The 22090-nt window shown below is 38.5% G+C and overlaps 2 protein-coding genes and 1 long non-coding RNA gene across 3 annotated transcripts; all 3 read right to left on the bottom strand.

Annotated features, from left to right (window-relative positions):
* Positions 1-1218: 1218 nt before the first annotated feature.
* Positions 1219-12357, bottom strand: LOC140674952 (uncharacterized). The gene is made up of 3 exons (XR_012048297.1): positions 12063-12357; positions 8218-8612; positions 1219-3883 (listed from the first exon to the last, which is right to left on the bottom strand). It is a non-coding gene; the product is annotated as an uncharacterized lncRNA (long non-coding RNA).
* Positions 12358-13403: 1046 nt separating this feature from the next.
* LOC140674949 (uncharacterized) lies at positions 13404-18126 on the bottom strand. The gene has a single exon (XM_072908881.1). The coding sequence runs from the start codon at positions 15217-15219 to the stop codon at positions 14380-14382; it is 840 nt and encodes a 279-aa protein (XP_072764982.1). The 5' UTR covers positions 15220-18126; the 3' UTR covers positions 13404-14379.
* A 104-nt stretch (positions 18127-18230) lies between these two features.
* On the bottom strand, positions 18231-21833 carry LOC140674947 (ribokinase). Its single transcript, XM_072908880.1, has 8 exons — positions 21609-21833; positions 21153-21274; positions 20622-20754; positions 20267-20393; positions 19767-19928; positions 19318-19409; positions 19000-19188; positions 18231-18514 (listed from the first exon to the last, which is right to left on the bottom strand). Exons 2-8 carry the CDS (start codon positions 21200-21202, stop codon positions 18338-18340), a joined length of 930 nt encoding a protein of 309 aa, XP_072764981.1. The 5' UTR covers positions 21203-21274; positions 21609-21833; the 3' UTR covers positions 18231-18337.
* Positions 21834-22090: the final 257 nt, after the last annotated feature.

Below are 22090 nucleotides of genomic sequence, written 5' to 3'. Positions count from 1 at the left end.
AGATGGGGAGAGACGCAACTCGCGCCAAAGTTGGTCAGCAGGATGAACGGAAAAAGTACAGACGGGATGAGAGTCTTAGTCCCCCCCCCCCTTCCCCTCCCCGTTTCTTTTCCTCTTTCTCTCTTTCTCTCTTTTTTTCCCCCGCCGAACAATGCGCGGAAAAGTGTGCGATAGGAGAAAAAAATGGACCGCTGCCATTATGGAGTTCAGGGCCACTCGAGTTGTTTTGCTTCCACCTCCGCAAAGGAGCCTCGTACAGAGGCAACTGTGCTGAATGAATCGGTGCGAGAGAGGGAGAGAGAAGGAATGAAAAAGCGAGACAGCAAGAGAGGGAAAAGGAAGAGAGGGAGCTTTCACCACTAGTGGCCTAGACTTCTTCTTCTTCTTCTTCTTCTTCTTCTTCTTCTTCTTCTTCTTCTTCTTCTTCTTCTCCTCTTTCTCCTCTTTCTCCTCTCTCTCTCTCTCTCTCTCTCTCTCTCTCTCTCTCTCTCTCTCTCTCTCTTTCTCACTCTCTTTCTGTCCCGCTGCCTGCCATTACGTCTCTTCCCGTCTGTCGACATTTCTCCCCGATGCATTTGCAAAGCGCCACACGTTGCTCGTCTCCTTGACTGTTCTAGCACACGTATCCTTCCCCTTTCCTCGTCGTATGACGCGTAGGCGCGAGGGATTTAGGAACGGAACGTATAGAGCGCGAGGTCATTGACTCTGTGTGTTGTCATTCTCGGACGATAATCTTTTCGGACGCCAGGATGAGTTTTCGAATATTTTTTCGTTTTCTTCTTTCAAAACCCTCGTTATTTCATTCTTTCGAATCTTATTGACTCTTCACATTCATAAATTCTCTTTGGATTTATAAATTCATTCAACTTGAATTTTACGTATTCATTGGCTGATAAACTTTAATTCGCTCAAAAAAAGTTTTGATTAATTTATGTGTAAAAAAATCCATAACATCATTACATATTTTCACACAGTCTGAAAAAAATTGACTTTTACACGATTTTCCCATTATATACTGTATGAGCTTACATTCTTAATTGTGAGACATCCTGTATATATCCGAAGACGCCTTGTTATAGGCAACAGCAAGTGCAACGAAACTGATTGAGTTGCAGGCATTCGAGAGCCGTGCGTGCATGTTTGCGCAAATTATGCAAACGTTGAATTAACATCAATGAAAATTAAAACATTATTTTGATATTATTTTAAGACTATTATTAGAAATTATTATTATTCTCTTTTAATCAATCGAGTTTTTCTACAACTGTTTTCCTTAATACGCACGTCAAGTCAGATTTCTAATATAACTATATATAATTCTGGTACATTACGTATAAATGGCAAATATTTCCTCCCCCAGAGTTTATCAACATACTTGGGATTCCCGAAAGTTATTCCATGACGTATGCATTCACATTACGCGATTTATCTCTTTACGATTCCTCGTCACAGTTTCCTACGTCGCTGACATTGATAATCAAATTATATAAATAATAAATTAGTAATAAGAATTTTTACGTCATACGACTAATTTTTATCAAAATCATCGCGTGTTTCAAAACTTTTTGTCGTAAATATATATTTTGAAAAAATGTTACCCACGTAACGTAAAAAAATTGGAGAGAATCCTCGATACTTTTTACATTTTTATCGTACGAAATGAAAAGATAAATTAGGAATCGATAAACTATGATAATAACGTATATACTGTCATGGTGCAAATATGATTAATTACATACATAATGACGTAGTATCTATCTTTTTCTTTTCCCTTGCACACGCTATGCTTAAGCGTCGCGATATTTTAGATCGATACGAGACACCCGCCACCGTTTACTAATGCCTCGCCTATCTGAAACAATCCGATGAACAGGAGATCCCGTAAGAAGACTTAGCGCAAGCGAGAATTATCGCAATCTCGGGGTGTAATGCGCTTCACATAAAAAAGCCTCGCTCGCGTTTATTGGGGAGAGCGCGCTGGCGCTGGCTGGGCGCTGGTTCAGAATCGCCGCCGTCGTTGCATCGTGTCCGTTGTGGACAAAAGGGCTTTGTCGAGTAGACAGTGACAGTGATGAGACCGTGATGAGTGGCAATGTCGTCGGTCGACTGTGCAGAGCAGCCCATTATTCCACCTGGCAGAAAGCTTTCCAGTTTGGCACACATCGAGTATCCAAGCGATCACTTATTATAATCATGCCGACCGCGTTGTTGTTGTTGTTGTTGCTGCTGGTGATGCTGTGCTGGCCATGGCTGACATCATAGTACTAAAAGGGGTTGGGCGGGCACTCGTTGGCCGTCTCGCTCTTTACCTCTCTCTTTCTCTCGACAACAAGCCTGCTCTGATTAGTGATTAGCGCAAAATCACCGGCGCTCGTTCGTACGTCGTCCGGATGGGTTGCCAGTCTCGGCTCACTGGCTCCATTCTTTTCTCCCGAGCCATTTAATTTATGCTAAAATCTATAAATACCGACGATATATATATACCCTTTTCTATCCGCAACGGGAAAAACTGGCGGCCGGCGGAGCTTAACGGCTCGGCGCGGAAAAAAACTGCGGCTGAGGCGAGATTTTAATGTGATGCGCGAATGCGTCCGTGTCGCGTTAATATTAGAGAGACGCGGAAACGATAAGGCACATCTGCCGCATCCATAAATATACTATGTTACTACTACTTTGACGCGTCGTGACACTGTGTGAACACACCACCAGTATATTTTAGTCGGCAATTGATTGTTTTTACTTTTTTGAATAATGCATTTCACGTTAATTATCCGTTTACGGATAAGAATATTCATATATATTTAAATGTATAATTTGATACCTTTGTACGAGATACCTCCAACCGTTATTATAATATTAGAATTAATTCTCCCATTTGGCGTAATTATTTCGTCGACTCTATTATAATCGACCTTCATAGAAGTTTTCTTTGTTCTTTATCTAATTCACATTGCAAAACTTTATAAATTACTTCAGAATAGTTTGCTCGTGAATTTCGAATACACCGCGACTCGTCTGTTGTTTACGCAAAAGAATCACATTAAATGTCGGGAGGGGGGGAGGGGGAAACTTTGTTTTATGGCTCATCTTTAAATTATCGTCAGTTTCATAAAACTCGATAAAAGTCCCATTAAACATTTCTTTATGTAATACTCTAAACTATATTATCACTATTTAGACCTCAATCCGTTTCTTACGTAAGCACGACATTAATACAATTACTCGATGCGAGAGGATTGCTCTCGTCGACCTTCGTACAAGGCAACCCCTCAAAATTCTCGCAACGACGGCCTTGAGGTCGTCGACTTTCTCGGTATATATACTCGGTGTATAGGGATGAGGGAGAACGAAGAAAGCGGGACAAAGAAAGAAAGAGAAAGAGAGAGAGAGAGAGAGAGAGAGAGAGAGAGAGAGAGAGAGAGAGAGAGAAAGAGAGAGAGCGAGAGAGAGAAATGCGGGAAGTCCCACAGGACGCGCGAGCCCCTGAAGGAGACTCGAGGGAACTCGGATTTATTGCATAACAACCCTCTCAGTCAGCTCGTAACCCTTGGAAGTTGCGTAGGTCCGACGGTAGAGGGTGCCGCATAGGCTCGATGATCTACTTGTTGAATGGCGAGGAGAGAGAGAGACAGAGAAAAAGAGAGAGGGGAAGGGGGGGAGGAGAAGAGGCAGGATATTTCTGAATGAACGAACGACTGAATGGGCCGCCGCACATGGCATAGGGTACCTACTTGACACCGATCCGCAAACCTCAACAATCGCTCTCGACTGTCTTCGATGCCAGATACTGACCTTGTCATTCTGGAGAGGCGTCGCCGTTAACAGAAGGAGAAATATCAGACTTGGGAATCAGTCAGGAATATGCGCTGATTGTGGAGGACGACTGAAACAGAATATAATTAAATTAATGATTCTCCAATAATAAACATTAAACAGTTATCGCTGAAACACGACGTTATAGAAACAAGATGTAATCATCTTATATATGCTGGATAAAACTTTCTATCGGATACAATAACTTTGTTATAAAATAAAATCATGCGAAATCGGCTGCCTAAAAGTCAAACATTTACAAATTGAAAATTATCTAAAAATATCAATGAGAGATTCTCTCTAAAATGGATATTTATCTCGCTAACTCAACGTCATTCAATTTACGTCATATAATCCTTTAGAGAAGCGTACCTTCCTTCTTTCATAAGTTTAAAGATTAATATTACTTGTTTCCATTAACGTTGGACTATAATCGATGTATAATATATGTGTCACATTACATTTATACAAGTATATAAATTATACAATACAATGGATTATATAATACATCTTTGCGTTAACACGTTTACAGCAAACTAACACTTTCGAAACATGCGTGCAACTATTTACAATAGAGTTGAGCGATAGTAATAATTTAATTAAATTACGTCATATTTATTATCTTTGAATTATTTTAAATTTACATTTCATCATATTTAGCAGTGACAAATATTGCATTTAGTAACGTGTAGATAACGCATAGATCTAATTTTAGTTAATATATAGATGTACACAAGTTTCGATTGAATAAAATTCTGTAAAATAAACATATCAGATGCACACGAGATGCACTTAACTTTAAATAATATTAAAAGTGTAAGACAAAGCCATTGGACAATAAAATAAGGATAACAATATAGATAAAACTCGTAGAAAAAGTATACGAAATTTGTGTCTTAACGTTATTAATGCTATTTGCGGATACAGCTATTAGAAAGGTTAATAAAGTTACTGAAGCTTAAGTTAAAACCGTCGACCTTTATCGTGCTCTTTTCAGGATTAAACGCACAACCTTCGACGTGTGAGGTTCTCGTGAAATCTCGCGATTCCTCACTTCCGGCGCTTTGTTTCTTTTCGCTTAGCCACCGAGAGGATACCAAATTCTCCGATACCACTGCCACCGCCGTTGGTTCGCGAGCCACGGCGGTGAAACCGCTCAAAGCTATTTTCTAATTTTTTTTCCACCCTTCCTCCCCCCCCCCTCCCGCCTCCTTCCCAATCCCCATGCTTCTACCGGTCTGACCGCCGCCGTGGCGTTTAACGTCCCGACGGAAGTCGGGAGGCAGGCATCGAGGTAAAAGATCGTCATGCACCATCATCCGAAACTCTCTTGAATATTTTCGCAGAATAAAAAGAGGAAAAATGTTGCGGGGGACCGAAGTGTGTGCGCGGAGGACGACGAGGACGGATGAACGGACGTTGAAGAGAAGAGGAACGAGGGAGGATGATGAGAAGGGTGGAAAAAGAGAAGGGGGGAGGGGGGGGTTGGTTAACGGCGAGGGAGGAGGGGTGTTAGCCGGGGCGGAGACGGTGCATTACGACCGGGACAGGGCATGGCATGGCTAGCTCAGGAAAGTACAGGATGTGAGGGTAGAGAAGGGAGTGTGGGGGAGGAGGAAGAGGGTGGCGTGGTGATGCAGGAGGGTGCATGAGGGAGGAGGGCGGTTGCCCCAGTAAAAATCGATCCTCCCCACTCTTTTCCTACTTTTTCCCCTAGAGAGGTTTGCTACCAGAGAGAGGATGAGGTGAGCAGGAGGAGGAAGAGACGGGGGTGACTGTGCACGGGGGTCTCGTGGGGGTTATACCTACTACCGTCGCGTCTGTCTCTGTATATCCACATCTCCGGATCTTCGCGAACGTGCATGCATGTGTGTGCATGCATGTGTGTGCATGCATCTGTGTGCGCGCGCGCCGATGGGTAAGGGACGGAGAGAGGGAAGGGGGCAGAGTGGAGGCAGACGGGCGCATGTGGGTGCACGTGGATAGATACGCGGTGCGATCGTGTGAGGGTGTGATTGAGCGGATTTTTCGCGGGTGTACGTGGGGCACTGCCCGTGTAAAGCGCGAGCGCATCGCACGTGTGTTGGTGCTTTCGCGCTGTATGTGTGCGCGCGCGCCTTGGACAGTTTTTTTTCGCGAGGTCTCCGCTTGTGTGGGTCCACGTGGCTACGGCGGTTTCCGTGCGCGTACAGTGCGCCTCATTGACAGCAGGAAACGCCCTGCTATCACGAAGTAGCGGCTAAAATCGGTATAATTTCGGTACGAGATTCCAATTTTCCGTAACTCTATACACGGCAAAATACATTTTGCCTCCTATAATTCTGTTGTAATAAATAAAAAATAAATAAAAAATATGTAATTTCTTCGCGTGTCTTATTGAAATCCAAACACAGTTAATCTATAATTTCAACTCTTACATTATGCCCTAATTGCTACATGAACTCTAAAAAACAAGCAAGGCTCTCTATTTCTCGTCAATTGTATTCTTATATATAATTACGTAATAAAACATTGTCATAAAAAAATTATTCTAATAAAAATAATGAATGATAAAGTTCGTATATTATAAAGATATACTCATATTACATTATCAAAAAGTTTTCAGATAGTTATGCGACAAACTTAAATAAACATATTAATACTTTCTAGAAAAAATTCTGAAATTTTAAACTTTTTAATATTTTATGTGATATTATACAGTACTGCATTACTATTTACTTCAAGAAAAAAGAGAATGCTGAGAGATTTTAAGCGACACGGTTCGTTCGTTATCGAACGAATGCGAGCAGCGAAAATTCCGCTAAACGTTACTCCAATGCGCTAAGGCTGCTATTTAATCCTATGAAGTCTTTCTTCTCGAGCTTTCGTTCCGCTACTAAAAAGCGGTCAAATCTAATTCCATCCTGTAAAGTCGGCTTAGTGGATAATAACAATCTTAGAAAATATTAATTAGAAAGAGATGCATATGCATATAATAAATACTACGATGACGGAAAGATATGAAATATATATACTTTTGATATATACATCGAGAATTTTTCTGTATGTATGACTTATAACACTAAAGATTAATTTTCTTATGCCAGCAAAAGAAGTAATGGGGATAATAAAATTAACAAAGCGAAATTTATAAGTTGGATCAGATTTGTCAGTACATATAATGCTCTATTAATATACTTGTAATTATTTGCCCGTGTAACATTACATTTTAAACGGACATTATATGTGTCGGGTTGTTCTACAAAAAAGGGCGAAAAACTTTGGGTGACAGAACGAGATAAGGGAGGAACGGCCGCTCTCGTTTCGGTCGCGCGTTCCTCCTAGATTCTAAATTTTTCAGAGCGTCACGGCGCGATATATCCAACAATCGTGCGCACTGTACGCCCGCGGGATCGCATGTATCGGTGCACCCCCATCATCCCCGTGCGGTCTCGCGTGCGCGCGCGCGCGCGCGCGTACTCTCTCACGTCTTGGTATACGTATCCGAGGCAACGCCGCCTCCGCCGTCGCGGCGCTTCTGTCGTCCGCTGCAACGATGAAAAATTACCCAGAAGCAGCGAAAAAGAGAGGAATAGCAAGGGATGAAGGAAGAAGAAAGAAAAGGAGAGAAAGAGAGAAAGAGAAGGAGAAAGGCCAAGTGAGAGAAGGGTTGAGGATGAGAACGCAAGACAAAGAGGGAAAGAAAGGAAGAGAGAAAGAGAGAGAGAGAGAGAGAGAGGGAGAGAGGGAGATAGGGGGTCGAAAGAGAGAGAAAAAGAGGGAAGGAACGAGCCGGTCGCTTTTTTCTCTAGACCCCGAGCCCGTCGTCTAGCGCCGAGTTCGCGAGCCTGACAGACAGCTGCAGCGGAGCCCTGATATATCGACCGGGCCACCTAACCAACTACCCGCACTCACTATTATACACCTGCCCCACATGCACACGCAGACACACGTACATGTGCACGCGCACTCATGCCGGCAGACATGGGGCTGGCGTGTACGAAAAAAAGGCGGCGCACCAACACCCGCCACCTCTCTTTTTCTCTCTCTCTCTCTCTCTCTCTCTTTCTCCTTCTTTCTCGCTCTTTGCGCTCTTTCTTTCTCTCTCTTTCTCGGTTTCTCTCTTTTCCCTCCCCCTTTCCCTCCAACATCCAACCCCTCACTTCTTCCTTCGCCGCCGTTCTGTCTTCGTCCGTCTTGCTATCCTGCGGAAAAGGGTGGTTGCTAGAGCGAAAAAGAGGGGCCTCCCGTAAGGGGGAAGAGGTTGGGGACGGGCATTCGGACAGGGGGAGAGAGGGTGGAGGCGCCACCACCAACGGGGGTGGACAAGACGAGCGGTGGGTGCAGCGAACGGAGCCCAGTCAGCTCCAGGATAATTAGATCCTTTACAGGTTACCAATGATTGATAGTCTTCGAAATACGTACCTCACCCTCTCTCATTCTCTCTCTCTCTCTCTCTCTCTCTCTCTCTCTCTCTCTCTGTCTCTCTCCTTCTCTCTCCGGTTTCCGCGCTGGGTTTCCTTGCACAGGCACATACACGTGGACGCTCCATGGACGTACATGCACACCTCCGATGTATTTGTACGGAGCTTCGCGCATGGAACGAAATACGCGCGCTCGTCAGGGAGGGTTTGGATGTACACGATAAATACGAAATCCCTTCAGCCGATTACGTCCTACTGAGCTTTGCCTGGGTCGCGACCCTCCGTAGCCTCTGTATCGTTGCTTGGGAAAAAAAGAGCTCCGTGTCCGTCGCTCGCCGATTCTGGCTCGATTCTTGTGCCGTCGATTTGTCGATGATCCGTGTTATCGCCACGACTCTGCAATCATCGATGTTCAGCTCTTACAAACGAGTTTGAAGATCAGATTTCGGGAGCGAAATGCGTATTCGGGTCGTTCAACTATGAAACGTATAGGATGGATGCTTTAGAAAAGTGGCAGTCACTTTCTTCTCTGTGACATTTACTTCTTTTTTCAGATATATATTTATAAAAGATTTCAGTCTAGTTTTCTGAGACATGCATAAAATTTTGATTTTGAATTTGAATAATTTTTGAAAATTTTGTATTTTACAAAATCGGCAATAATATTGAAATGATTAATAAAGTTTACCTTTACAATGAGCGATTCATTCATGCGTTACAGAGCGTTATGTCAATTAAAAATTTCTCCGACTGAATCTCTCTGTAAAAGTTTAACCCGCCAACGATAGCAACATTTTGCGATATTTTATATAGATACATCCCACGCACATACGTATTATCGCCATCTCAAAACTAGCCGACCTTTTGCTCGATTTTTACATTTCGATTTCTTGACGTCAGCCGATACCTTTTTAGCCTGCAATCTAACTGAGCTCATTCAATTTCTTTGCCATTGACGTCAACTATATATTCTTACGTTGTACTATACTATTTGCGCTTTCATAATCAATAAATGTCAAAAAAAAATTGTGATTTTGGCAATTTGACGTCAAGCATGTAATATTTATTTTATTTAGTTCCGTATTAGGGAGCGTGAGGAGTCGCGACGTTAATTAGATCAAGAAATGGCCAAAACAACGGAGGAAACAACGAGACTGGAGAAAAAGAATGTTACTTCTGCTGTGCGAGCAATAACAAAAAATGCGAAATTAAATCCTACTGCCGTACGTGCCGCTGTAAGCCCGGGCGCGACACATGTAACGTCGGCTAAAGAATTAATATCAAAAACACCGTTCTGCGTCCAAACGCGAAGGAATGCATGTATTTGTAAGGAAATTAAAAACGACATGAAAGTGTGCTACTTCTTGTTTCCGTGCTATGAAATTAAGCAAGATGTTCCGACAAATTAATTCTGGCTTCTGAATGAAATTAAATTCGGAATTTTTTGACAAAATTTTTTGAAAAAGTGGGGCTTGTTTATCAGCGTATAAGATGCAGTGCAATTTTATCATTTTATACATATGTATATACAAATAAAATTATATTTTAAATCAATTGACGATATCAGATTTAAAAAAAATATTGTATAATTGTGTAATTGTTATTTTTCAGGATATTTATAATCAGATAAATGTATTTAGAAAAAAAGACAGGAATGTATTGTATGTAAAGTTTGATTCTCTAATATAACGCGGTATAAATTACCATTTAAATTACGTTTACTAATCGATAAAATTATGCTAAAAATGTATACTTTTCGTTACATTCTCGTAACTTGTCTAAACTCTTTCTTTCCAAAAAAAAAAAAAAAAAAAATTTACAAAACACTAATTTTCAAAAAAATTTTCAATAAAATTTTAATATATGCAATTTTTTCAATAATTTTTTTAATTTGTTACCAACGAAAGATTATCATAAAATATTTTCGACTAAAAATACGTCAAGTTATTCTAGTAATATCTCTTATAATTTAATTACGCGTTAATTCATTTCAACAAGCAGCTAATTCCTCGCCAAATTTCGTTATAAAATAACTTTATTGATTATTTCTTATATTTGTACATCTGCGAGAAAAAGATTTTTTGTTACTTTCGACTTTATATAAATAATAAAGAAAAATCCCCTTATATAACATATATCACCCGGCGCTTATGACGCTTATCGATATGTCGTAAGCCAAGTCAACAACTTTCGTTATCGCGTGTAAAAGCCGTTATTACCCGCGTATTGCATAAAGACCTACTTGCGATGTGTAATACTTTTCTACGAGCTCGCGATGACCTTCGCACTGATTTTAGCATGCAAATCAGAAGAGACTGCGGGGACATCCCTCAGAATACCTTATCACCTGTTAACATCTCGCTAACTCGACTTCACGCAACTGTCGTCCCACGCAAATGTCAGTGGACGACAGTATAGTGACTTTGACGATCGCTGATGCAGAGAGACGTGCCGTTGGTAGCTAGATCTCAAAGGATCGTCTTTCGTATAATGTGACTCGCTCGTTAAACCGGCTGTACCGGCGACTTTTTCGATTCCGAGATTCCGAATAGATAAGGAGAAAAATAAAATTAAAATTACATTATATGCCAATTTTAGGCGTATCACGCTCGAGATCAGGCGGACGCACAAAAAGTAGTAAGCATACTATCTTTTTATTAGCTTCCAATAAAACACGGCGCGCGTGTGATGCGCGCGTGACGTGTTTAATATTAAAACTAGCACTTTTAAAAGCGTCTGGGACAAAAATAGAATGGCCAAAATTATCTCGGGACAAATGTAAACCTGCGATCAACCTCTCCAAAAATTTAATCGTAAATAATGTTTCGATAGAGTATTTTCTTCTTCTTATACGAATCGTAAATCGTATGCGGAGCGTCTTCTTACGAATCGCCCGTCCGAGGACGAACGTGTCCTCATCCTAGTACGATCGAAGATTTATTATTAAAATCACAGAGCGTTCTCGAAAAATTTGATATTTCCCATGCTCATTAATTTGCGCGGCGAAAGGAAAAAGAGATCGGCCATTGTTAACTGCCGCTTACACCGTGGAAAAGTTCGCTCGCGCAAAAAGCTCGCAAAAAACCGTTCCTATTCTTGCGAAGAAAATATAGGATTACACTTCATTATCTTGCTAAAGTGTAAAATGTACCGTCGGCGTCGCCGTAAGCCGATCGTTATACTTCAAGTATACGTAAATATATTCCTGTAAATATATCCTTGTCGATATAAAACTGCGTCCACCATCGCGTGCGAGACTATAAAATTCCTATTTTATAGGTTTACGCAAATTTTATAAATTTAAAGATCGCGTTAAACTAATGATATTTAAAAAAGAATTCGTATTTAAAATCAGAAAATAAAATTCTATAAATTCTTTACGGTTCAGCTATTTTTACAAAGTTGTTTTTGTATAAAAATATCGAAATCAGAGTTAAGTAACACCGTCGTACATGCTCAAATTATAATGCTGATAATGATGATTAATTTCGGTACTTAAATCTAACACGCGAGACGATACTAGACATGAAATAACAGGTTACTAAAGGTTAACGGCACCTTAGACAAACTCGCAAACTCTGCACCGCGCGCGCATTTCCTCCTGCATATTCAAACAAAGTTGCATCAAATTGCAACTTTGAACCCCTACGGATTGGAGATATAAATTTACTGATACAATATAATGTTTGGATATCTTCTAAAAATAAAAAAAAAAAAAAAAAATAGAATATTATTTTCATCTACAAATCTATTTGCCCCACGCTATATGCGCTCTTGCTCGGGTTAAACTCGCGTATAATCATTTGTCTTTCTCGGCCGCTATATTTCGTCTCTTTGTGGTTTTACCTTTTTTTTTCCACTCCGTCGTCGTCGTCGTTGTCTTCACGATATCCTCGCGCAAAATATCAGCCGGCTGCCGAGAGGAGAGACGCGAGCAGATTTCTGTTAAAATTCAGCATTTCCACACGATGACACATCGGAAATTTTTGCAATATCTCAAATCGTGCGTCTTCCGTTAGTGAGCTCTCTCTCCTTCTCTTTTACACGCTAGGGACCAGGTCCTTTTTCTCCCTTGGCCCTCCGCGTTCCCTTTAACTCTCTCCTTCGGCTTTATTGCGATGATGTTTTCAATAGGCCGCCGGGACTCCAATCTTGCGTGGTCCACTCAGGGAAGTCCCCCGGTGAAAGATGCGTGTATATGAGGAATTTATCATGAATCACCGTGCAACGACACTACAGTCCGACATACGTCAGAGTTGCCGGGTGTGAGGCAACATTGAGCATTCCACCTGCATAAGAACGAGTAAGTATGTATTCATCACAAACCGATCACGCTTCTGTCTGGCTTCCTGAAAGGCCGCGAGAAAGACGACTCTGCCCGCGGCAAACGTCTGCGTAGAAGGTGTAGCGAATCCAACCGTTTATGAAGAGAGATCGATTCATCATCGCAGAGAGACAATTGCGGTCGACTAGCTTGAAATTTGCGGTCACAAAACTACGTGATTCTTTTTTACATACAATATATACATGTTATTGTATCTCTTTTTTATATAATAATAAATATCTGAAAAAAGATAAAATATAAAATTAAAAAAAGTTTGCAAAATTAGACATATATGTATACAAAAGATATTATAAAACGTTTGTTTTCCTTGCACTTTCACAAGTCAACATTTATATACAACTTTTCAATTATTTAGATAATTATTTCTTTTTAAATCTGGTCGTTAAACGTTTGATTTTGGAAATTACATAGATTGATATATTTTAAAGCTTTCGACGTAAACAGAAATAAGGTCATAAGCAATTCTTGCAGTGGATGTTGAAGGATTAATTAAAAGATGTAAAGGATGGTTTTAGATATTTTTTCTAGAATTTGTGTGATGAATAATAGGAAGATCATATTTATGAGAAGTATAAGGAAAATATTATACAAAATTAAAGAAACATTGTTTTATTTTAATACTGTTTGCTCGTCCTCTATCGATCTTCTATAGAAGTAGAAAAATACGCGCTTAAATTTGTAAATGCTTATATAATTAATACTAAAGCTCGGTATTTTATATTATTTTAGATATTGTTTATATGTTTTATTAACATATATATATATGTGTGTGTATGTGTGTGTGTGTGTGTGTGTGTGTGTGTGTGTGTGTGTGTGTGTGTGTGTGTGTGTGTGTGTGTGTGTGTGTGTGTGTGTGTGTGTGTGTGTAAATATGTGTATATAAAGACTGCATAAATATTGCCTAAGATTGCGTAGAAAAATTGCAAAATTCCATCACTTACATATTTTACGTGTATCATAAAAATATCGGTCGCATTATCTAATTATTATATAAGCCAATTATACCGAGTATGTAAATTCCAATTACACATTATGTCGCTGAAAATTATCTCGCTATGTTTCCTCCTTACTTCCGGCGCGAAATGGATCACATTACTTTCGACAGAAAAGCGAAGAAGTCTTCGTACAATGCGCGTCGTATTCGCGAAAAAAATAAATACATACATATTCATAGATAAATATATAAATAAATAAATAAATAGATAAATAAATAGATGCTGACGAAAATAAATAGGATGATATGGTGTATATAATTTATGCAATAACTGGATAATGTGCGTCAATCGCGATGGGGATTCGTGATTCACTCCGCAATCATTATCCATCTAAATAGCACGTGATAAATGCGCGATGATAATTGCATTCGAATACGTGATATATACACGTGCGACCGGATTTAACACTACCTGAACGATTACGTTGTGAATCGAGTACGTGTTTTATCACATTGTTTGGCAACAACACCACAAGAACCGAGAGAATCTATAAATAACAAAATGTATGCGATAGCAATTTCTTAGTCTTAGTCTAGGTGAGGCTGCATGACATTACGCCATATAAACGTCAAACATTGAATAAATCTGTTAAATTCTCGGTACTCGCGCGTCACTAGTAATGTTCAATGAAGTAATATTCAAACGAGTTTCTATGCGAAAATAGAAAAAAAAAAAAAAAGAAAAGGAAGATATCTGTTAGTTTGTGGACGACGACAACGAAATGTCCTATTCGAGGATGCGTTCCATTTGATTCGACTCGAGATAGCACGTTATCACATCGTCACTGTAGCGAGTCATTCTCCCTCGATTGTTCTCATCGATATCAATCGTGGATACGTAATTTTGATTGCACAGTCGACAGACCGTTGTTGAGCTCCTGGAGGGCGCACACGCAGCCCACATAGATCTTCATCTTCTCACTGTCTTCACCGTCGTCGTACGACACTTCGACGTATCTGTACGTCTGTATGCAACAGTAAGCGCTGGTGTCTGCTTGGCAACTGCTACCGACGTCATTGCACTTGATGTGCTCGAGATCCTTCGGCATCCGGGTGCCCCGGGTGTCGGGTATCGACTCCACGGTATAGCTGCAGATTGAGCTGTTCTGTGCCTCCTTTACCTCCAGTTCGAAGGACGTGCGGAGATCGCTGCTCGTGCTGGTGTGCAACTCGTGTTGCTGCTTGCGCTGCATGCTCATCTCCAGCACCCAGCCGTTCTGGTCGTTCAAATTTTGATAGCTCATGCCGCCAAATCTGTTGTGACGTTTTCCGCGGACGAGAGCAAATCTTGAGGCATCCTCGATGTAGTCTTCTGGCCTGTACGTTTCATCCTTTCGCCGTAAGGACTCATAATTCCTCATATCGTACATGTGTTTGTATCGACGAAGCGGCGGTACTCGCTCCTCATATTCCGCAGGATAATCGAGAACTCGGAACGATTGGCGCCTTTCCATTTGTTTCCTGTAAGGATCATGCTGGTACTGCAGATCGTCCTCGAGGCGTTTCGACAAATCGTGCGGTATCGATTGCTCGAAGTTCGGATTATAATCTGCATGAGAATGATGACTGTGTCGTCGTCTTAGATTCCGGCCTTGGACGACTGACGTGCTGACAACACAGGCGAAAAGAACAGGCAGGCACAATCCGACGCCGAATATTGCCATTATGTCGGTTTGAAACTTGCCCGAAAATTAGATCCCTGCAGAGGTCGGCAGTCTTTATCGCTGATGCAATCGCTTTAACGGCTTCTTCTCTGTTAACAGCGTCGCTGGCGCCTTCAGTTCAGGCACAGGCGGTCTCTATCAAATCGTTTACGCAATCGCGATAAAAATATTGAAATTAAGGGATTATATATAATTCACAGTCAATGATTGCGAATCGATTGAGGTTTCCTCAAATGTTTGATTTTACGAAGATGTTCCTCTTCAAAGAATTCGATCTCTATCGCTTTCTTTGAAATTCGATAAAATCGAGACGGCACGTGTCTCCGCACGAGACGCTAAAAGATGCGAATATGCGGTGTGTCAGTGTCTGGTTGCGAATGTTTCGATGTCCAGTTTCGATCGGTCGTTCAGCAAATCTTGTGACGTAAGCCCAAAATATTTCGACGAACTAGCTGTTTTACGGTCTGACTGTTTGCCGGTACTGATTTGCCAATCGAAGTTTGTCCAGTGTGACACTGACCAGCGCAAGAAAGCCCCCCGATGATTTTCTGACTCTCTCCAGTGAACTCGGCGAGCTCCCACGATGCGATCGGGTTGTTGAGACTTGCAAGTCAAGGGACACTGGTGTCCGGTTCCTGTTGGTCTTCGGCTTCGTCTCGCTTAATGGTTTGCTCAAAACTGAGTATTCCCTGATCCCCGAAGGATTTTTTATCCTGCCCGCGAACGTGCACGTGGGTAGTGTTGCCCCACTTTAACGGGGGGGCTTGCGCGTGCCGGTACACGCGAAGACGTGTGACTAATCGCCCCCTCTCCTTTATCCGCGTCTTGTCCGCAGCCCCTCGATACCGGGACCGAGGCCCCGGAGAGGAGTATCTTCATTTGCGCGTGCAGCGGCTTCTTCTTCTTCTTTTTTTTCATCATTGAGAATACGCGCTCTCCTTCTTTCTGACGTCACGAGCTCAGCGTTTCCTTTCGGCGGATCATCGTCACCACCACCACCACCGGTTCCCTTAATGATTCTATTCGCTTCGGATGTCGACGTCACCAGCTCGGCGTCCACTTCTAACGGAAAGACGAGAAATTGACTGTCTTGTGCTTCGTGGAATCTTCATCGGAATGCCCGGCAATATCCTCACCGTTCGCTATGTTGATGACGATGACAATTACGCTTATACGCCGCAGGTCCCAAGAAAGGAGGGGTTTTTACTTTGAAAGTAACGCAACACCTTTCCCTTTTGACGTTTACGCGCGACACAATTTTTCCGTATTGACGTTCGCACCTGATCAACTTGATGACGCGTGATTATTCTTTGATGGGAACTCTTAATTCATCGATTATCGTCGTTTTAAAACTCGATGTACTTTGCCAAATTACACGGTGAGCCACGTTCATGGAAGGTCAAGTACCTGAAGATTCCGACTGTCGATCATGCCACGGATGTTCTTCATCCCGTTGGAATTTCGAGCCCTATTATTCACACGTCGATAAAAGTTTCGAACCAACGGACCGGCATTTTAAACGTGAAAAGTGCCACGCATCCACCATCTCATCGCCGCCAAAAACATAAAAAGTTGCCACCTCTACGCGAAAGTATTTGAAATGGCATTTACGCTTGCCCCTTCCCTTCACTCTCCCTCTCTTGAGTAATACCGTGCCAGGTCTTCTACTTGCAGGTTCGCGTGAACCAGTTGAGGTGGAATCATCAGGCACTCACGGGGTTCCCAGACGTACCTCTTTTTTTCTTTTCTTTCTTTTAGAAGGTCGAAGAATGCGTGTATCGTGTGAAAGCGCTCCTGGAAACGCTCTCTTTATTCTAAATTCTACTATTATCTACCGTTATTTTTTTCACTGTGTGTACATGTGTGTGTGCGGATATATTTAGATACAAAAAACCCTTAAAATTCCATGTCCTAATTCGTTATGCGTAGAAATGTATAACGTTAAGATTAAATTTTATAATTGGCACATATGATATGCAGTTTGAAATACATTTTTCTGACTTTTAAATGTCGTACAAACTCGAATTTATATCTATTTCTTTACTCATTTATTAGTTTTTTATGATTTGTTTTTCTACCTTTATTTATTTTAATTTATTTTTATATTTTTTTAAAATTGTGTTTTGTTATTTTATTAAATTTTTTACGGGGAAACTCTATTGGTCATTAAAAAAAAATAAAAAAATAAACACTCTTCATCCAAAAAAATTAAAAAATACATGTTAAAATTATTAAATCAAGATGCATTAAATTATATATATATATATTTTTTATATTGTGTATTCTGCATTTAATTATAACGCCAGATGGTACTGGTAGGGAAATACAAAGAGAGCAAGAAAAGTATGTATATAATATAAAGCTCGACACTTTGCAGATTTTAGAAATTTAATTTCTCGAAACAGATATGAAAGAGAGAGAAAGAGAGACAGAGAGCTTCTTCTAGATTTGCAGCCACTTTTTGCAAGATTAATGTAAAATTTTGCCCTGCAACATGTTTACGTTATGCTAATGTTGTTGTTGTTTGTTTAATCATATCTCCGAATTCTTGTGCATGAATCCTCCATTCGCGCGACGATTACAAAAAATTGCTATATTCGTCGATGATATTGCAAAAAATTACTTTCAGAAGAGTTCAACGATGGACCGGTTTTCCAAACGATCGAAAGAGATTTATTTTCTGTATATATATTATTGAATGAATAAGACATGTATATAGGGTAATTCGACTTTCAATTCTACGAAAGACATTCTCTTAATTTTAATGCCATCGATTTAATTCACTTCATTAATTCTGTATTATGATGTAATTGGTGCTATTTTTAAGTATTCCGGAATTTAGGAATATCTGGGATTTTTGGAATATAAATATATAAATATAAACAAAAATATAAATATAAATAAATAAATAAATACATATATACATATATATATATATATATATATATATATATATATATATATATTTATTTATTTATTTATTTATATTTTATACCTACAATATTTTTTATCAATTATTTTATTCCAAAAACATACTATATTTAAGAGAAGTTTTCTAGAAGATAAAACAAATCTCTACCTTAAAATACTATATAATCTATCTACTCTTTATTTATATTTATATAAATAAATCTATCGGGAGATCGTTCTTCGTTGGAAAACTTGCGTGCGTACCAAATTTAAGGACGGATTGTGTAGCGACTACGCAAGCTCTTCTGATACATTCGTCCATTGATAGCTGCGGATGGTAAGCCTTGAAATATGCGAGCGCGCCCAAAAATGCATCTCCAGCACCCTATCGCATACGATTACACTTAGTAATTTGCTGGATGTAATTCCATCTTAAATATGCGTAACATACAACATGTAAGTGAATCACTAAGATGAATCAGCGTATAGATTAATTCCGGAAATTGACCGGTTATTGGTTCAAAAAGTTGAGAGCGGAAGCGTGTCGTCACACGCTTTCACTTTTCAATTGTATGATATCATAACATTAAAAGCAATCAAGAATTATAACACGCTAATTCACATGATTTGTATAAACAGGAAGTACAGATTGAACAAACAGAAGAATAGCAAGAGATATGCGAGACGAACACTTATAGTATAGCAAGTGTCCCAGGATCACCAAACACATTTAACACTATTTAAATTATTATATTTAAAAAAATGTTCCTTAAAGGAAACTTTAAATTTCGTTGGACGTAATTGATTTTAGATTCGTAAAATCTCAATGATTACGATAGTTCTGCAATACCTTGTATATGCGATACGTACAGTGGTATCTACCGGATGAACCTTGGTGGTAGGAATCCGCGTGACGTTTCTATTCGTTTTTGATGCATACGCAGCCCCGAGTGGTCCGAGAGTAAGGATAATCGCATTGCATCCCTTATCCAGGAGCTTATCCGCGACTTGTTGTACATTTGACAAGTCTATGGGTTGAATGCCCGTTATAACTTCCGCCTGCAAAAGCGTAATAATGCCTCTTTTTTACGTGTCAAACATTATATTCAAATAATTCTTGCGAGACACGCGTTGTTGAAAAATCGTCCTCTGGTCGAGATTAATATCAATTGTTCGTCTTCAACGTACCTCAGTCTCATTGACGCAGAAGATATCGCACAGTCTCAAAATTTCCGAATCAAAATTTTTCAGCGCGGGCGCCCCGTTGACAATCGAAAATCCTATCACGTTACGCTTATGTAAAAACGTTTATCTTTAACTCAGAGCCGCAATATCGCAAGTTGAAATAATATGTCTAGTTTTTACAAGAAATGGAAGTTGCTTGCGCTTGAAAGATAATGTATTTCACGTGTATAAGTTTTAATACAATAATTATGTAATTGAATATACAATGTTTGACAAGTTGTTTTTTTTCAGAACTTGCAATAATTTAGCTCAAATATATATATATATATATATATATATATATATATATATATATATGTGTATATATATGTACATATATATATATATAAAAAAATCATAAAAAAAGAATTAAAAAAAAATAAGTTTTAAAAAGACAAAAAAAAGAAACAAACCGTGACCCTGATGCAATTTTAACGCATGCAGCGTAGTTTCCAGCGGAACCTCGAATTGACATAATAAAACGCTAGCGCTTTTAATCATATCAATAGCAGAATCCGCATGTTCCGGAGTTAAGGATTCATTCGCGCCTAACACGATAACAATACTATTCTCCCCTGTGAACATTATTCGAATGCCACCGAAATTATTATTTCGGCAATAAAAGTACCAGGGATTATGTGTTAACGAAAAGTTTAATTGACGTCATTACTAATTCAATTTTCTATTAATTTTGAAATTATCATACATTTATAATTTTAATTTTTAAAGGAATTAACATCCTATAGCCGATATTCATAGGCCTTATATTTAAGATAAATAAGGTCTTAAGATTCCATTCTAATTGACTGGATGAAATCTTAAGATGATCTAAAACATGACTTAAGATGATCTTAAATGTAAGACAAAATACTGACCTTAAAAGAACTTATTTAGTGATATTACAAAAACATACCATTTTCAGCGACAACAATATGAGCATTACCACTATGTTTATCTTTTTGTATCTTGACATGAGATATGTCTACATTTTCCTTTTTTAAAATTTCTAAATATTCTTGAGCAAACGTATCAGAACCAAACTGTGACAAAAGATAAAAAAAACCATAATTTAATTATATATTCTATGAAATGTAATATTGTACAGTATTATATATATGACTAATTGTAGAAAAATTCTATTATAAATGATAAAAATATTATTAAATATATAAAAAAAATAAATATATTTAATATTTAAAAGTTCATTCATTAGATAGAAAATAATAATTATAGATAATTTTGTCTAAAAAATAAATGCATATATGTACTGAAGCAATAAGTGCTGTAGATGCACCGAGTTTAGCAGCTGTTATGCATTGATTGGCACCTTTACCGCCATAGCCCTTTTCAAATCTAGTTCCAATTAATGTTTCACCAGGTTTAGGCAACCGTGGGGAGAAACTAAAAAAATAATAATGTACCATTCAAAAAAGAAAACAATTTTAAGTCTGATCATATGTATAATTTATCTTATAAATGATTAATAACATACCTTTAATTATTAGTTGTAATTGCATTATAATAAATATATTATTACTTTTTTTATTATATATATAAATACACATATATTGTTCTTTTTATAACAAAATGTATGTTTATGAATAATACAAACTTTGATATAATCAGAAATATTCTTTTGCATAATTTTTAATTTTTAGATATATATGATGTGCTGTGCAACTATAATACAATGTTAAATGTAATCATATTATAATACAATTATAGAACTAATAATTATAGATGTGTTATCGATCACTTATAAGGTAATATCAATTTTTGTCAAGATATCCTTTACTCACCAAGTAAAATCAATCATACATGAACCGACAATAACTATTTTTGGTGCCATGGTTATTTTAGTTTCTTTTTATATATAATATATACTAATAATAATAAACTCTTATACTTTATACTTGAACAACTGTATAGATTAGAATAAATGTTTTCAAAGTATTTCAACAGAAATTATTCTTATATAAGATCGTGATAACAAGCTATGCAAGTGTCAGAGTTGACTCTAATTATCAGTTTATCATTTGACAAGCCAATGAATTCAAGAAATGTTATCAAAAGAATTTTTTTTTCTGTATTTATACTGCATGGAATCTAACATATAAATGCATAAATATACAAATATGAGCATTATGATGATACAAAACAAGAAGTCGAAGCAAGAGGAATTCTACAAACACGTGAATTAATATGCACCGTTGCTATTATAGCGAAAAAAATGCCTTATTTACTGCAACGTTTACCTTGACGGGAACAGGTTACTTTTTATGTTTATTATATTAAAATGAAGTTATATGTGTAAAAGAGGAGAACAGAGGAGGAGGAGTAGAAGACGCTTAGTTTATCGAGTCTTCGCATCTTGTACCAATAAATAAAGATTGATAATCACTAAATAAATTTTATAAATCAACACTTGCATATGCATGTGCATATATCATATACCGAAACATATATTTGAACTATACTGTATTGTCATATATTACGAACAACAATAGATGCGAAAGTGTAACATAATTATAGAAAATCCGCAGAAAGTCCGTATCGCAATTGCCATATTGTGTATACGTATGTAATTGTACATACTTATTAGAATCCGGAATGTTACAAAGAAGAAATCCAAAACTACCATCCTTTGATAATTTAAATGCGTTCAATTAGACAATATAGTTTGACAATTCCTTTTCCGAATATAATTCGATTTGTTGAGCCTGATTTGAATCTTCCG

This window comes from Anoplolepis gracilipes, chromosome 17, assembly GCF_047496725.1.
Source record: "Anoplolepis gracilipes chromosome 17, ASM4749672v1, whole genome shotgun sequence".
Classification (NCBI taxonomy): domain Eukaryota; kingdom Metazoa; phylum Arthropoda; class Insecta; order Hymenoptera; family Formicidae; genus Anoplolepis; species Anoplolepis gracilipes.
The sequence above is the reverse complement of the archived record's forward strand: the minus strand, read 5'-3'. Positions and strand labels throughout refer to the sequence as shown.

Bases quoted from the DNA above. Each gene is read 5' to 3' on its own strand.
- LOC140674949 (XM_072908881.1), bottom strand. From the start codon at position 15,219: ATGGCAATATTCGGCGTCGGATTGTGCCTGCCTGTTCTTTTCGCCTGT.
- LOC140674947 (XM_072908880.1), bottom strand. From the start codon at position 21,202: ATGGCACCAAAAATAGTTATTGTCGGTTCATGTATGATTGATTTTACT. The intron at 20,394-20,621 runs GTACATATATGC...CTTTTGTCACAG, and splicing joins CTACAGCACTTATTGCTTCA to TTTGGTTCTGATACGTTTGC. The intron at 19,929-20,266 runs GTATGTTTTTGT...TAATGTTCACAG, and splicing joins TATTGTTGTCGCTGAAAATG to GGGAGAATAGTATTGTTATC.